Source organism: Tiliqua scincoides, chromosome 5, assembly GCF_035046505.1.
Source record: "Tiliqua scincoides isolate rTilSci1 chromosome 5, rTilSci1.hap2, whole genome shotgun sequence".
Taxonomy (NCBI): domain Eukaryota; kingdom Metazoa; phylum Chordata; class Lepidosauria; order Squamata; family Scincidae; genus Tiliqua; species Tiliqua scincoides.
This window is the reverse complement of record NC_089825.1, coordinates 75,551,965-75,567,291: the sequence shown is the minus strand read 5'-3', so window position 1 is coordinate 75,567,291 and position 15,327 is coordinate 75,551,965. Positions and strand designations below refer to the sequence as shown.

The 15,327-nt window shown below is 42.9% G+C and overlaps 1 protein-coding gene across 3 annotated transcripts in view; it reads right to left on the bottom strand.

Moving 5' to 3' along the window:
- Positions 1-15,327, bottom strand: part of IMMT (inner membrane mitochondrial protein) — a 29,333-nt gene that overhangs the window by 9,342 nt on the left and 4,664 nt on the right. Inside the window, exons 1-10 of one of the 3 annotated variants that reach the window (XM_066628144.1) lie at positions 15,223-15,237; positions 13,768-13,832; positions 13,296-13,369; positions 12,652-12,841; positions 9,392-9,515; positions 7,866-7,997; positions 7,354-7,440; positions 3,246-3,382; positions 1,554-1,657; positions 585-720 (exon numbers count right to left, since the gene is read on the bottom strand). In XM_066628144.1, the coding sequence (XP_066484241.1) occupies positions 585-720; positions 1,554-1,657; positions 3,246-3,382; positions 7,354-7,440; positions 7,866-7,997; positions 9,392-9,515; positions 12,652-12,841; positions 13,296-13,369; positions 13,768-13,770 (987 nt within the window). In that variant the 5' untranslated portion in view covers positions 13,771-13,832; positions 15,223-15,237. Of the gene's footprint in view, positions 1-584; positions 721-1,553; positions 1,658-3,245; positions 3,383-7,353; positions 7,441-7,865; positions 7,998-9,391; positions 9,516-12,651; positions 12,842-13,295; positions 13,370-13,767; positions 13,833-15,222; positions 15,256-15,327 lie in introns of those variants that run through there. The other 2 variants (XM_066628142.1, XM_066628143.1) reach the window with 2 other exon arrangements.

Below are 15,327 nucleotides of genomic sequence, written 5' to 3'. Positions count from 1 at the left end.
GAGTTTGGGGTGGGAAGCAGGAGGAGGAAAGTGTGAGACTGGATTGATGGACTGAGGAACTGGCTAATGGACTGATGTGTGAATGGACTTTGGAGGCTACTGGAGCAGAAACTGCTAGAGACACTTGATTGGTGTTTGGCTGCCACGCCCAAGATCTGAGGAGCACCAAAGTGCTGCTGTGGTTTTGGGAGGAGCTGCTGACAGGAGAGGGGAGGAAGTAGGGCCTCTGCAGATGGAACAGGCAAGCTACCCTGGTGGTGGGATCAAGCAGTATTGCAGGGCAGTACTAGGGTCATTTTTGAGGAAAGAAGGGGAGCCAATTAGCTGAAAAGGGGCATAATTCTCCAGGTGGAGCTTGGACTGGGAATCTGGCAGAACAATCTCAGATGCTCCAAATCTGATACCTCAAAGAAAATCAAACACGAATACTATAAGTCTAAATTGTATCTGCAACATGCTGCTTCTTAAGCCTAAAATCATTAACCCATTTTTGCCTAGCCCACGGGTGTGCACATTTGGCCCCTATTGCATATATGCAACATTGGGCAGAAATGGTTTAAAAACCAAATTTTGATGAAGTTTACCTTTTTGACCACACTGTCCAGGTCAACGATCATATGGTGAAGGTTCTCTTCTGCAGACAGGATATGTGGTTTTGCCCCCGAGATCAGAGACTTTTTGGCATCATCAATCACTCCTTTCATTTTCTCCAGTTCTTCTCTAAACAGAAAAGCCATCAGTTAGCTAAATCAAGATTTGTTGTCTGTTCACATGAAAATGGTTAAAGAGAAAAAGTACTAGATGAAAGACTTTTAAGGAAACTTTGGATCAGTTCTGAAATTAATTCTGCTTAGTAAGGAAAACAAGACTACATTTTTTAAATGGGAGACTCCACACCTGCCAGTCTATGTTGAGGAGAAGCTAGAATGCTGGATCTCTGAAGTAACAATGATAAACAACTGTTAAACTCAGAAAGATATGGACCCCAATAGACCATCAAAACAGTGTCTGCGTGAGAGAGAGACACAGAAATACGCATAAAATAAAAATAGGTCTCAGACAACTTATTCTCCTGGTTGAATATTTTTAAGAACAGCAAATGTGTTGATATGATAAGTTGTGCATAAGAGGGAGAGACTGATTATTCAAGGACCCATAGGAAATATTTATATAATGCCTACAGAATGATTTGCTCTGACTGCAAGAATTTTCAAGTTTAGCACTTTGCCATTCACTCTTACAGTGAAAAGTTACTATTCATGTACTATAGCAGAAAGTATAAGGCTGTAATAAGGAAAAATTGCTGTGGTGAGTTTTGAATCTGTTATTTACTCAAAATCAAGTCTGAACCCACATGTATAACCCCTTCATCGTGGGTTTGGTTTCTTGCTCTAACCATTTTGTTATTTTTTTATATTTGATAGATATATGCAAAATTCTAGTAACAATTAATCCAAATCCTGTGGATTGCATTCCAAATGCAATCCTATTAAGAGGTTCTACAAGATTTCATGCAAGACATTGTGTTGAACCCACAATACCATAATACTTACTTGGCTTTTAAAAGGGCATCTGCAGCTTCATCCACAGCTTTTCTGCGAATCTTCAAAGCATCCTCCAATGCTCGCCACTGAGCTGCCTTCTTGTCACTTGATGTCTAACAAAAGATACAACCATTCCCTTTTTTTAATGGTTTTTTTTCCCCAACAACATTATAGCTTGGAGTCAATATGAATTCACTCAGATTACCAAAATTTGTGTTGAACATGCACAACTCCAGGGGTGGGGGTTCTATGAAAAGTTCTAGAAACTATTATGGAATAAACTAGTTTATAATCAGTCAGTGGCCAGAGGAAAAACAGATACATACAAAATAGGTCTACTTAATAAAAGTTACAATCATGGCACTGGATTTAAATCTTCAACAAAAAGTCATAATTTTAACCTATGATTGATTACACAGATGTGTAAGAGACTGTGAAGTGAAGGCCTGTGAAGGCCAAGTGAAGAGACTGCTTCAATCAGCAGACTGAGAGGGGTGGCAAACTGGGGACAGTATACTTACAGGCTGCACCTGCCTATCATCCCAGCCAGCCCTCTGATCTCAATGAGTGAGGATTGGGGGGAGGCAGCTGCAAGAGAGCACTCATGGTGGTGGGATTAAAGGAACAGGATCATAGGGACTCCTGCCATCCCCACAATTCAGGTACAACTTCCAGCTGTCAGGGGAGACTTTTGGCCATCTTGCCTGTGGAGATGGCTCCTATCCTGTAGTGGCATGACAAGGAGAAGTAATTATCCCCACCCTAAAGAACCTATCAACTCCAGTTCCAAAACCATGAGAAGTATTTTTGCTCTTAGTGTTTCCACTGGCAGCAAAATATGGGGTGATTTATCAGATCATAAACTATTAAGGAGATCATTCTATTAAGGGGCAGGAGGTCTGGTCTAGAGGGTTGAGCCTCCATCTGCCTGAAGATAACATTCGAAAGTCGCCAGTTCGAGGCCACCGGCACTGTGCAACCTTGAAGCAGCTGAGAAGCTGCTCTTTTTTTGCTCTTAGTGGGTTTTTTTTAAGCAGCTGACAAGCTGAGCTATTTCCATCTGCTCTGAGCGTGGCAGGATGGAGGCCAGATCAGAGTGAAGCATCTGAATTGTTATAGCTCTTGAAAGATAGAGCCTTCTTTCAATTGTAAAAATCCCTACGGGGATTTAAATTAGCCTGCCTATGTAAACCGCCTTGAATACAGTCTGAGGAGAAATCTGAGGACCTAGAAAGGCGGTATATAAATACCTGTATTATTATTATTATTATTCAAAAAAAGGTGATGGGATGATCTTTGGAATTTGGGTTCTCTCACTGTGCGGGTGTGATAGATGACAGCCATGCTGAAATGTCTGCCTTAATAGATAGGGCAAAGAATTGAATAACACCACATACTATTGTATATGTTCTTATTTATTGCATTTTTATTCCAACAGTAAAAGTCTTGTACATGTGGGAATGCTTTGCTGGCATTCAGGCAGTGGTGTGCATTTGGGATAGTATCCAGAGATTCATCCAAAATAGCAGGGGAAAGAGGTAAATCCATTAAAAAACCCTTACTTGCCTGAACATCTGGAATACAAAAGATGGTTTGAAGCCTAAGCCTGGTTTGCTGAATACAAAAGCCTGGTTTGCTGTTACAGCTGGACCACTTGAATGGCTTTTCTGCTGAAATCCCAGCAAAGGTCTTTCCACATACCTCAGAATTATCCATCGCCTCTTTTAGACTCCGAGCATGCGCATTAACAGCTTGCACAGCAGCCTCCTGGAGTGTAATTGCTTGCAATGTTACACGAGCGGTGCTGCTTAGAGCACTTTCCAAGTTCCGGCCAAGAGCTACGGAGGAAAGGAAAAAGTATTAAGTACAGTAGTACTAAACTGCATACTTGAGTTTATTAGCTGGTTTCATCTTAAGTAGGTATATGAAACAATCTACAACATTCAACAAATAGAATAAATCATTAGTTCCATTCATTTTTACTATCACCACTAAAGTACAGCTAGAAGAAGAATCCAAATTAGGCTAGAGGGGGAAATGAAAGCACAGTGCCCTAAGTTACATAAAGAAACATTAATATACAAGTGTAAAACACGTAGTTAGACTCCATGTTTTGATTTGATTTTTAAAAAATGTGGACAGTAAAGGGGTGAAACTTGTTCACTGAATTTTTTCAGATTAAGGTAGGGAACGCTCTTTTACTTTTTTGAATGTTTTTAACCCAGACCCAGTATCTGCCGGTTTTGGTATCCACAGGGGGGTCCAGGAAATGATCGCGTGGGAATACTGCAGAGGTTTTAAGAACATAAGAACAGCCCCACTGGATCAGGCCATAGGCCCATCTAGTCCAGCTTCCTGTATCTCACAGCGGCCCACCAAATGCCCCAGGGAGCACACCAGATAACAAGAGACTTCATCCTGGTGCCCTCCCTTGCATCCGGCATTCTGACATAACCCATTTCTAAAATCAGGAGGTTGCGCATACACATCATGGCTTGTACCCCGTGATGGATTTTTCCTCCAGAAACTTGTCCAATCCCCTTTTAAAGGTGTCTAGGGTAGACACCAGCACCACATCCTGTGGCAAGGAGTTCCACAGACTGACCACACGCTGAGTAAAGAAATATTTTCTTTTGTCTGTCCTAACCCACCCAACACTCAATTTTAGTGGATGTCCCCTGGTTCTGTTATTATGTGAGAGTGTAAAGAGCATCTCCCTATCCACTCTGTCCATCCCCTGCATAATTTTGTATGTCTCAATCATGTCCCCCCTCAGGCGTCATTTTCTAGGCTGAAGATGCCCAAACGCCGTAGCCTTTCCTCATAAGGAAGGTGCCCCAGCCCCGTAATCATCTTAGTCGCTCTCTTTTGCACCTTTTCCATTTCCACTATGTCTTTTTTGAGATGCGGCAACCAGAACTGGACACAATACTCCAGGTGTGGCCTTACCATAGATTTGTACAACGGCATTATAATACTAGCCGTTTTGTTCTCAATACCCTTCCTAATGATCCCAAGCATAGAATTGGCCTTCTTCACTGCCGCCGCACATTGGGTTGACACTTTCATCGACCTGTCCACCACCACCCCAAGATCTCTCTCCTCATTTGTCACAGACAGCTCAGAACCCATCAGCCTATATCTAAAGTTCTGATTTTTTGCCCCAGTGTGCAGGACTTTACACTTACTGACATTGAAGCACATCTGCCATTTTGCTGCCCATTCTGCCAGTCTGGAGAGATCCTTCTGGAGCTCCTCACAATCACTTCTGGTCTTTACCACTCGGAAAAGTTTGGTGTTGTTTGCAAACTTAGCCACTTCACTGCTCAACCCTGTCTCCAGGTCATTTATGAAGAGGTTGAAAAGCACCGGTCCCAGGACAGATCCTTGGGGCACACCGCTTTTCACCTCTCTCCATTGTGAAAATTGCCCATTGACACCCACTCTCTGCTTCCTGGCCTCCAACCAGTTCTCAATCCATGAGAGGACCTGTCCTCTAATTCCCTGACTGTGGAGTTTTTTCAGTAGCCTTTGGTGAGGGACCGTGTCAAACGCCTTCTGAAAGTCCAGACATATAATGTCCACGGGTTCTCCCAAATCCACATGCCTATTGACCTTTTCAAAGAATTCTATAAGGTTCATGAGGCAAGACTTACCCTTACAGAAGCCATGCTGACTCTCCCTCAGCAAGACCTGTTCATCTATGTGTTTTGAGATCCTATCTTTGATGAGGATCTACTGGCCTATAGTTTCCCGGGTCCCCCCTCTTTCCCTTTTTAAAAATAGGCGTGACATTTGCTATCCTCCAATCTTCTGGCACCATGGCCGTTTTGAGGGACAAGTTGCATACCTTAGTCAAGAGATCTGCAACTTCATTCTTCAATTCCTTAATAACTCTTGGGTGGATGCCATCAGGGCCTGGTGACTTATTGATCTTTAATTTATCAATGAGGTCTGAAACATCTTCTCTTTTAACCTCTATCTGACTTAACTCCTCGGTCAGGAGGGGCCGTTCGGGCAGCGGTATCTGCCCGAGGTCTTCTGCCGTGAAGACAGATGCAAAGAACTCATTTAATTTCTCTGCCATCTTTCCCTCCCTCACCATCCAGACGGCCAACCGCTTCTCTGGCGGTTTTCCTGCTTCTAATATATTTGAAGAAGCTTTTATTATTCCCTTTAATGTTGCTGGCCATGCGTTCCTCATAGTCTCGCTTGGCCTCCCGTATCACCTTCTTACATTTCTTTTGCCACAGTTTATGTTCCTTTTTATTCTCCTCATTAGGGCAAGACTTCCATTTACGGAAGGAAGCTTCCTTGCCCTTCACAGCCTCTCTAACTTGGCTGGTTAGCCATGCGGGCACTCTCCTGGATTTAGTGGAACCCTTCTTTCTTTGTGGTATACACCTCTGCTGGGCCTCTATTACTGTTGTTTTAAGCAGCCTCCATGCACTCTGGAGAGATTGGACTCTTTTTACCTTCCCTTTCAACCTCCTTCTAACCAGCCTCCTCATTTGGGGGAAGTCTGCCCGTCGGAAGTCAAGTGTTTTTGTTAGAGATTTGCCTGGTATTCTTCCCCCAACGTGCATGTCAAAACGGATCGCAGCATGATCACTGTTCCCCAATGGCTCAGTAACGTTTACATCTCTAACCAGGTCCTGCATACACAGGATTTAATGCACAATATTAAATCCAGAGTCACCTGTCCTCTGGTGGGCTCCGTGACTAGCTGCTCTAAGCCACAGTCATTTAGCACGTCAAGAAATCCGGTTTCCTTATCATGACCAGAACACAAATTGACCCAGTCAATAGGAGGATAATTGAAGTCCCCCATGATTACAACCCTGTCCTTCCTTGTCACCTCCCTGATCTGTTTCCTCATTTCAAGGTCCCCATCCGACTGGGGTGTTGCAATGCCCCAACCTGAAGGCCCCAACCTCTTTCCCCTTAAGGGGCGGGGGCAGGAGGAGGCAGCAACGCAATCCCCAGGATTGTGCCGCTCAGGGGGGCTGCAGGGACTGGGATGCACTCACCAGTCCCTGCAGCATAGCCCTGGGGGTGTGGGGAGCCCTGCATGAGCAACTGCAGGGCTCCCCAGCTGGTTCAAAGTGACAGTAGAACTATCACGCTCCACTTCCGCAAAATCAGCGCTTCCACAAAAAAAAGAAGGCGCTCGCGTAGAGCTCCCCATACCCCCAGGTTGTCCTGGGACTGCAGCCCCCATGGCATCCCAGTCCCTGCAGCCCCCCTGAGCAGCACAATCCAGGGGATCGCCTCACTGACTCCTCCCTGCCCCTGCAAGGACTTACTGTGCTTTTCAAACTCTTGGAGAGTTTGAAAAGCACAGGAACACTGTATCACCAGCCCTGCATTTGGAGTGCCTGAACATATTACACAGGTCAACAAACATTTTGCTATCTTAAAAGTAGACTCATTCTTGGATATATTTGGGGTGCCAATTCCAAAAATGGCATCCATTTCGTCCTATCACATCTAGGAGATATATCCTATCACATTTCGGAGATATGACATAGCCTCATTAGTGAAAGGTGGTCCTTTCACTAATTAGTGAAATGCAGATTCCGCATGAGGAAGCCTCCACCATGGTATCCTCACAAAGAAGCTTCCTGAACTAACTGCCTGAATTCACAAACTAAGCTATGCTGTATCTCCAAAACTAGATGTGATAGGGCAAAACTGATGCCATTTTTTTGAATCAGCACCCCTAATTGATAAAAAAAATCACCATAGATTTTGAAAAAAAGCTTTTCTGATCCTCAATTTCACAGGCCTGTGTTCTTTTCCTACCTACCCAAGATCTTCTCTTGTTCCTCTTTATCTTGCTTTGCAAGACGAGCTGCAACTTCCTCAGGTGGCCTCTCTTTTACAGTCTTGGAATCTTCCAGCAAAAGTAACATTGAAAACAAGATTAATAAACATTTATTCACGAGGTAGCCATTTCCTGGCTAAAACTGCAACTATCAGTTCTAGTATCTGGTATGATTTCTGTATTCTCTATTCTCTGAACAGTCCAGTTGCTGGAAGTGTATTTTGCCATATAAAACAACCCATAGCTTGTCATGATCCATAATTAAATTAGGTCAAGTCATCAGCAGTAAGGCTACTGCAGGTGTGGAACATACACAGCCAAAGCATCACACACAAAATTGGAGCAATGCCAAGACAATCTTCTCACCATCTGACAATGCATTTCCCTTATTGCACTTTGGTAGGGTCAGCAGGGGCCCAGATAAAGGAAAGTGGAAAGAACAAACATATAGTTAGAAAAAGAGACACAAATACAGAGATTGAAATGGGAGATACCTGGGACAGGAGGTATGTGTTTTCCTTCAGGAGGCACATCACATTTGACATGTTCCCCCTCCTGCATCCCTGGAGCTGGAACTGACAAAGCTTCACCTGTTGCCGAGATTATCTGTGCCACTTCTGCATTTGCTGTAAATACATACACATATAAATGACAACTGCATAAAATTGTTTTACAGATTGAAAACCTCCACTGTACTCCATTCTCACTGGTAAGTTGACAGTGGAGGCAGATCAGGGGAAGGGAGCAAGCTGGGCTGGAAAGGAAAGGAAAGGACCACAAGGGCACTAGCATAAACCACATCCTGTCTGCCCTTCCTGGCTGGCCCACCCTCTATGACTCACTTCAGACTTATGCTAGCTATAGAGATGGTTTAAGTCCAAGGAGACCAGAAGCAAAGTTTCCTATAGCTTTATCAAAATGAGTGTGTTTTTCTTGAGTCAAGAAAATGCAAGTATTTTTAGTTGACAGGTAAGTTTTGATGAATTTTACATGATGAACTATCAAAGTCAGCTCAAGCTGAAAAAGACCAAGCAATAGACAAAGCAACCGTAAAGAATGACAAATTTCAAGATCTAAAAATATAATAATCTTAATCAGTTCCATTCCCACACCAACAATACTGATGAGGGCCATAACCATTATGCCTGCATAGGGTACAGACACAAAACAGGAGAAAGAATGCAAAAGATGACACATTGATTTGGGTACAACAGGCTTATTACAGCTTCAAAGACATGCAGTCTTTGCCCTTTGCAAGGGCGGGACCCAATGGAGCTGTTTATCTCATCCGATTAAAGATGGCAGTGCCCAAGATAGCCAGAAAGAAGAGTATGCCAGGACACCCCACAGCACCCTTATGCGTTCACCGCAAAGCCCTCAGGCGCTGCAGCACACAATTTGGGAACCACTGGGTAAGGGAAAACACTATTTGTTAGGATCTTGATTAGGGTGCCAGGTCATGTCCAAAGGGCTGTAGGCAAAAGGCCTGTCAATTCCCCAAGCTGCCTGCCTTGGGGCAGGAACACAAAACCTGCCCCTCCTAATGGACTGACTTCAGGACATCACCTTTAAGATCCCTTATGGTGGTCCCTCAAAAGGGGAAGGCAAGGAAGCAGATGTGGTCTCTGCTGCCCAATATCCTGAACAAGTTCAGACAGTGAACTACAAGTAAAAATCCAGTATCTGATGCTACAAGGAAGGAAAAAAACTCTGCTTTTAAGATCAATGTAGGGCATCAACACACACAAATACAAGACAGACCTAAACAGAAGTAAAAGAAAAACAAACTTAAGTATTTTGACAAACGTCATGGAAAGTGAGATGAAATTGGTCAAAAGAGGAAAGTATTCGGATGAAATTTGAAATGTGGTTATGACTGAAAATGGCTGAAAGAATAAATACTTGAAAGTCAAGGTATTGATGTAACTGGTGACTGACACTGTGCATCACAAGGAATTCAGAATCTAAAGGGCAAACAAGCAGAAGGAGAGTAAAGGAGAGTGGTCCAGATACAAGTTACCTTCTTTTTCTTCACAGGCAGCTGGAGATACTTCAGGTTTACTCTTTGGAGATTTGACAATAGGCTGTTTAGATTCTTTCATTACTTCAGATACAGAGGAGATTTTGAGTGGCCCAGGCTGTATCTGTAGGGAGAAAATATATTTTCACTAACAAGAATACACATGAGACACATGCCTTTAGACATGTGCCCAAGGTTCAGTGGTAGAGAATGAATATGCTCTGCATGCAGATCCCTCGAGAACAGGGAAAGACTCTTGCCTGAACCACTGGAGAACTACTGCCAGTCACATCAGCAATACTGAGCTAAACTGACCAACACACTGACTCCCTGAATTACAGATACCCAAGGTATGGACAGCTGTATTGGCACTGTCTTGCAGGCACTGTACATCCTTTGGTGATGCTTTCGTGCAGGCACAACAGCATTGGGCCAGCAGGATCCAAATGTTTTGAGCCATGTATACAGTATTTCAACTTACATATACATCCTTAGAACCTAACCAGTATGCAAGGAACTTAGCATAGGCTGATTCAACAGAACACAATTTCCTGTGGTATAAGATACACTAAACTCTTCAGGGACTGGCAACAAATAAAATGTGAGGAGATGATTTACATATATCTATGCCCACAGAACATATACTAGATTAAAAATACTATTTCCGTACAGTTTTGGACTAGAGTTGAAATGAAGGACCATCACAAAGAGACAACATATGCTCATTCTCTCTTTTCCCTGCATGTTATCATCTAGAAATGATGGAATGCAGAATGCACCTGTGACATGAGGGGGTCAAAAGCAATTGAAACTTTCGTAAACATGGGATGACCACCTGCTTAATCACCAACAAAAGCACAGAAGAATAAGGAAAGCCAGGAAAACCTGTTTCCCTGTCTGAGGTACAAAGGCAGATTGGAGGGGATTGATATGAAATTCCTGCCTTACAGGAAGATATTTTTAGCCCTGCCTTGCTGGTCCCTGCAGAGAAGATCTAACCCCACTTCACATTTTTCATACCTACAAGGGGTGAATAACAAGACAGAGGGGTCCAAAAGTCCAAGCAGTAGCTTGTCATTAAAGAATTAACAATTAGGCCTCATGATTACCACTCAAGCTGCTATAGAGGGTTATAGTAAAAATCTCCTATTCCCTCCCCCCCATTCAGATCTTATCACCTAAGGTGACTCCTATGCTACATCAGTATCCTGAAGGGGCTGCTGAGTAATGTGAAGGTAATAGCAATGTTTGCCCTATTATCGCTACTGTTTATTGTTTGCCTTTCTTCTTCTTTCCCCAACTAGTTAAACATCCCTCCACCAACTGTACCTATGCCTTGAAGTCTTCCAGAGAGCCACTCTTAGATGAAGGTCAGATGAGACATATAGTGGGCCTTCTCTATCATGATCCCCTTCTTCAGGAACTACTTCTTCACAGTTTCACTGTGCTCCCTCCCTATTTTTATTGACAGCTTAAGACACAATTGTTTTGTAAAGCTCTCTCAGCTTGTTTAATTGTTGTGCTGCATTTTGCTTTCTCCCTTTCAGTTAGAGTCAGTTCCCACTACTCAAAAAATCACATATTAAAAAGCAGCAGGATTGACACCTACCTCAAGATTTGCAAGGTACACATCTCGCTATCCGTGGTCCCTGTTTCCTTTGGCAGGTCAGAGGTTTGGATTTTCTTCACTGGTTAACTCCCACCCCACCCTGAGTTAGTTAATTGATTTAGCTAATTTCACCCTCCCCATGGTGAAGAACTTTGCAATCCAAATTACTTTGCATGGTCGTGGGTGCCACTTTGAAAGTCCCTGTAGCCTCTGAAAATCTCTTCTGGACTGAGGAAGCTAGCAGGAACCTTCCAGAGGTTACAGGCATCTTCAGAGGGGTGGCTATGACTAGCATAAACTCATTTAAACTGCTGGGGAAGCTCCTGTAACTTCCATGGGCCATTTAAAGGAGTCTACACTGGACCCCTTGCATCCAACACATTGCTCCCTTAGGATCAATGGTTCAGTATTTGCAAATTCACTATCTGCTAGGTTTTCTTGGAACCTAGCCCTAGCACAGAGGTTTTGAAACTCTTCAGAAGAGTTTGGGACCACCTAAATGTTTGCAGGGGAGGAAAAGAGGCAGCGCTAGTGTTCCCATGTCGCACTGGAGAGAAGGGAGCTTTTAAACACTCTAGCCCTCCAGAGCATGCAAGGAGGCCGCAGACCCCTCTGCAGGCCTCCCCACACCTCAGAAATGCTGATTTTCAGCCAAAAACGGGAAGTGGGTAAAAATCACAACCTGTAGTATTTCTGAGGTGCAGAAAGGCCTGCAGAAAGGTTCATAGGCTCCCTGCACCTTCCAGAGGGCAAAAGTGACCCTTAGAAAGTGTTTAAGAAGTCCTTTTTTCCCCAGCACCAGCGCAATTGTGGGAGCACTGGCCCACTGTCAACATCGCCCAGTTCCTTAAGGGGGCATCTCAGTGCCCCACTTCAGGAAGCTCTGCCTGGCAGACAACAAGAACTGACTGTACTCACTTTTTAATTTTGCTTTAATTGCTTCTGCAGTAATGTTTTCAGCTGTGTTTGCACTAAATCTTTACTGCTAGAACTCTTGCTCAAAATTATGTGCTCAACTTTGTCAGTAGAAAGTACAAATCCTCCACACTCAATACAAGCAAGAACAGAACTTGAACCTCTGTCTCACTATTTGCCATGCATGGGGATAAGACAAAGGGCAATTAGGACTAGTAAGGGCTTCAAGATTCTGATCATGATGATCCTTTAGCAATTGCATAGACATCAACATTTCACCTAATGTGACTTCTCATCACAAACCCATGACGACAGAAAATTATGCACTTGGTGAAATTCTGCATGCCTCTATTACAGTTACTGAAGACACATTCTTCGGACTTGGCAACCCTAGGATTAGTTCATCTCAGGAAAAACATTACGGTGATACAGAATTAAAACTGTTAATATAATTACTGTGGGAATTAATCAGGAATAAAATCATGCAGACACTGTTTTAAGCATTCCAGATAAAATGGCATACTTTTAAACCGTGTCCCTACTGCATCTTGACAACTTTACAACAAAAACTGAGACCACCACAACTGGATGATGGTTAAGATGCTCAAGGAAACACAATTGCCAAGTTTCTAACATCTTAAGGTTCACAGTTACACATCAATGAAGTGTGCAGTTTAGAACTGGGGCAAAAAAGCATTGATATTACTTGACATTTAATTAAAAGGGAGAAACTTACTGGCTTTTTTGGTGCTGGAATACTATAAGGAGGGTCACCCAGTATCATTTCAAAGAGTTTATCGGAGTAAGGGATGGTCTTCTCTACATTTTCTCGGAAGCGAGGATCATACTTAGCATACAGAACCGTTCCTCCAACTCCTCCACCAACAAATAAGACACTGGCACCAACTATTTTTCCAACAGAAACACTATTTAAAAGGAAGCAAAGGTAGAGAAATTTTGAATAAATATCAAGATCACAAATAGTAGCAAAACTATTTCCAAGACAAAAATTAAATACATGTTAGAAGCTTTACGGTATTCAGAATGGATTTGAACACCTTCTTGGGTGTTGAACATGGTTCTATACAAGCCCAGGCTCCAAGGATAAATTTGCAGCTATACAGCAAAATATTACATTTTGCTTTCATAGGTACACAGAGAAAGAAAACATACCATCTGTTTCTAAACTAATTAAAGATAATTAAGACCTTGCGGTTCACTTCTCCCTAGTATACATTTCATTTTCTACTCAATAAAAAGTGTAATTTTTAAAAAAGTAAATTTAATAAAGCAAATTTGGCAAATATATTGATCCCCCTAGCAAACAGAATTCCCCACTGATAATGTTAAGAAGTGCTGGTTATAGATTGCTCTACATACCCAGTTTCTCCAGATGTAGCATAGCCACGACACAGACGTAACGGACGGAATGAACTTTTACCACACAGGCAATTCTAAGGAGAATGCAACAAGATACACAAGGTCATAATTCCATTCAAATCTATTTTATGTAACTTGTGGCTATTCTACAGCTATGTTTTCCATTTGAGACCAGCAAATAACTAGTCTACAACATTTCCGATTTGCCTTTCTACCCACACATACCTGTGCAGGTTATTTGTTGCATATTGGCAGCTTGAAATAAAAACCATCAACTGTCTTGCAATTTGGAAAAGCTTTGTAACCTGAAGCCAATTTTTACTGTGAATAAAAGTAACAATTGTAAGACTGCAAGTAAGAGGCAATTGACAAGACTATGTTAACATATGGGCTGAAGAACAGATTTCTTTAACTTAACAGCATGGTAAGAAGAGAATAAGAAAAAGTCAGCAAGGCAAAGAATCACTATTACCATTGCCACCTGCCTCTTTAAGTTTGCTTTTCCCTCTCACGATAGTCACAGAAACAGCAGCTGCCCTGTGTGGAGGGAAAAGGAATTATTTTTCTAAAATTTAGAAAAAAATTTGTAAGGTGTTCTGAATTTATAGGATAGAGTGGAATACAGATTGAAATAAGAACAGCCCCACTGGATCAGGCCATAGGCCCATCTAGTCCAGCTTCCTGTATCCTAGGCAATTACTCATGAGTGGTGTGTAGTAATTATGTACAGGCACTGCGCTTAGTTTTAGTATGTGGCAAACGACAACAGTCATGCCTGCGCAAAAGCACACTCTGCCAGCCTAGAAACATGCTGAGTCTGAAGCCCAGTGCTATAAACAATAGGATGTTATAGAAAAGTGGTTATAGTTTAGGAATGTGCTTTGTGGTTAGCTAGGGTCCCAGCTAGTTGCAGCCAGTGTAATCTCAACAACCTTCAGTAACTTTCCGTATTGCATAGTATTGCTTCATGTGTTTTAAGAGTCAATAAAAGCTAAGGAGGCTGGCCAGGAGGAGGACACTTTCTCTTGATCTGCTTCCCGCTCTGCTCCTAGCATCTACATTTGAATCCCTGTCTGCTGTCTCTTCATTGCCCTGACTCCCTGCTGCTCTAGCCCCACTTTTAACCCTTCAGTGCTCTTTGCACTCCCTCTGGCAAAAAGGTCCAAGCCTTGGGTGCTTCCCAAGCAGCATTGCACTGCCACAGTGGTGAAGACCAGAAGTGATTGTGAGGAGCTCCAGAAGGATCTCTCCAAACTGGCAGAATGGGCAGCAAAATGGCAGATGCATTTCAATGTAAATAAGTGTAAAGTCATGCACATTGGGGCAAAAAATCAAAACTTCACATTAGCCCAGGGGTGTTAAACATAAGGCCCGGGGGCCGGATGCGGCCCGCAGAAGCTTTATATCTGGCCCTCAGGCTCTCAGCTGCTGAGCAGTGCTAAGGAGTTACTGCTGAAAGGGCAGCCCACATGAAAATGGGGCTCTCCCATGTCTTGAAATATGATCAAGATTTGCGTATTTTCTCTTCTGTCATTTGCAGCTAATGAGTTCCGAAGTGAGAAAAAGCGCTTGTTTTTGGTTATGACCTGTTTAATGACATCACTTCCTGCCTAATGACACCACTTCTGGCCCTTAGCAGGCATCATGAATGCTATTTGGCCCTCTGTATGAAATGCATTTGACACCCCTGCATTAGCCTATATGTGAAGTTTTGATTTTTTGTCCCAATGTGCATGGGTTCTGAGCTGTCTGTGACAGATCAGGACAGAGATCTTGGGGTGGTGGTGGACAACTCAATGAAAGTGTAGACCCAATGTGCAGTGGCAGTGAAGAAGGTCAATTCTATGCTTGGAATCATTAGAAAAGGTATTAAGAGCAAAACAGCTAATATTATAATGCCTTTGTACAAATTGATGGTAAGGTACACCTGGAGTATTGTGTCCAGTTCTGGTCGCCACATCTGAAAAAGGACATAGTGGAAATGGAAAAGGTGCAAAAGAGAGTAACTAAAATTATCACTGGGCTGGGGCAC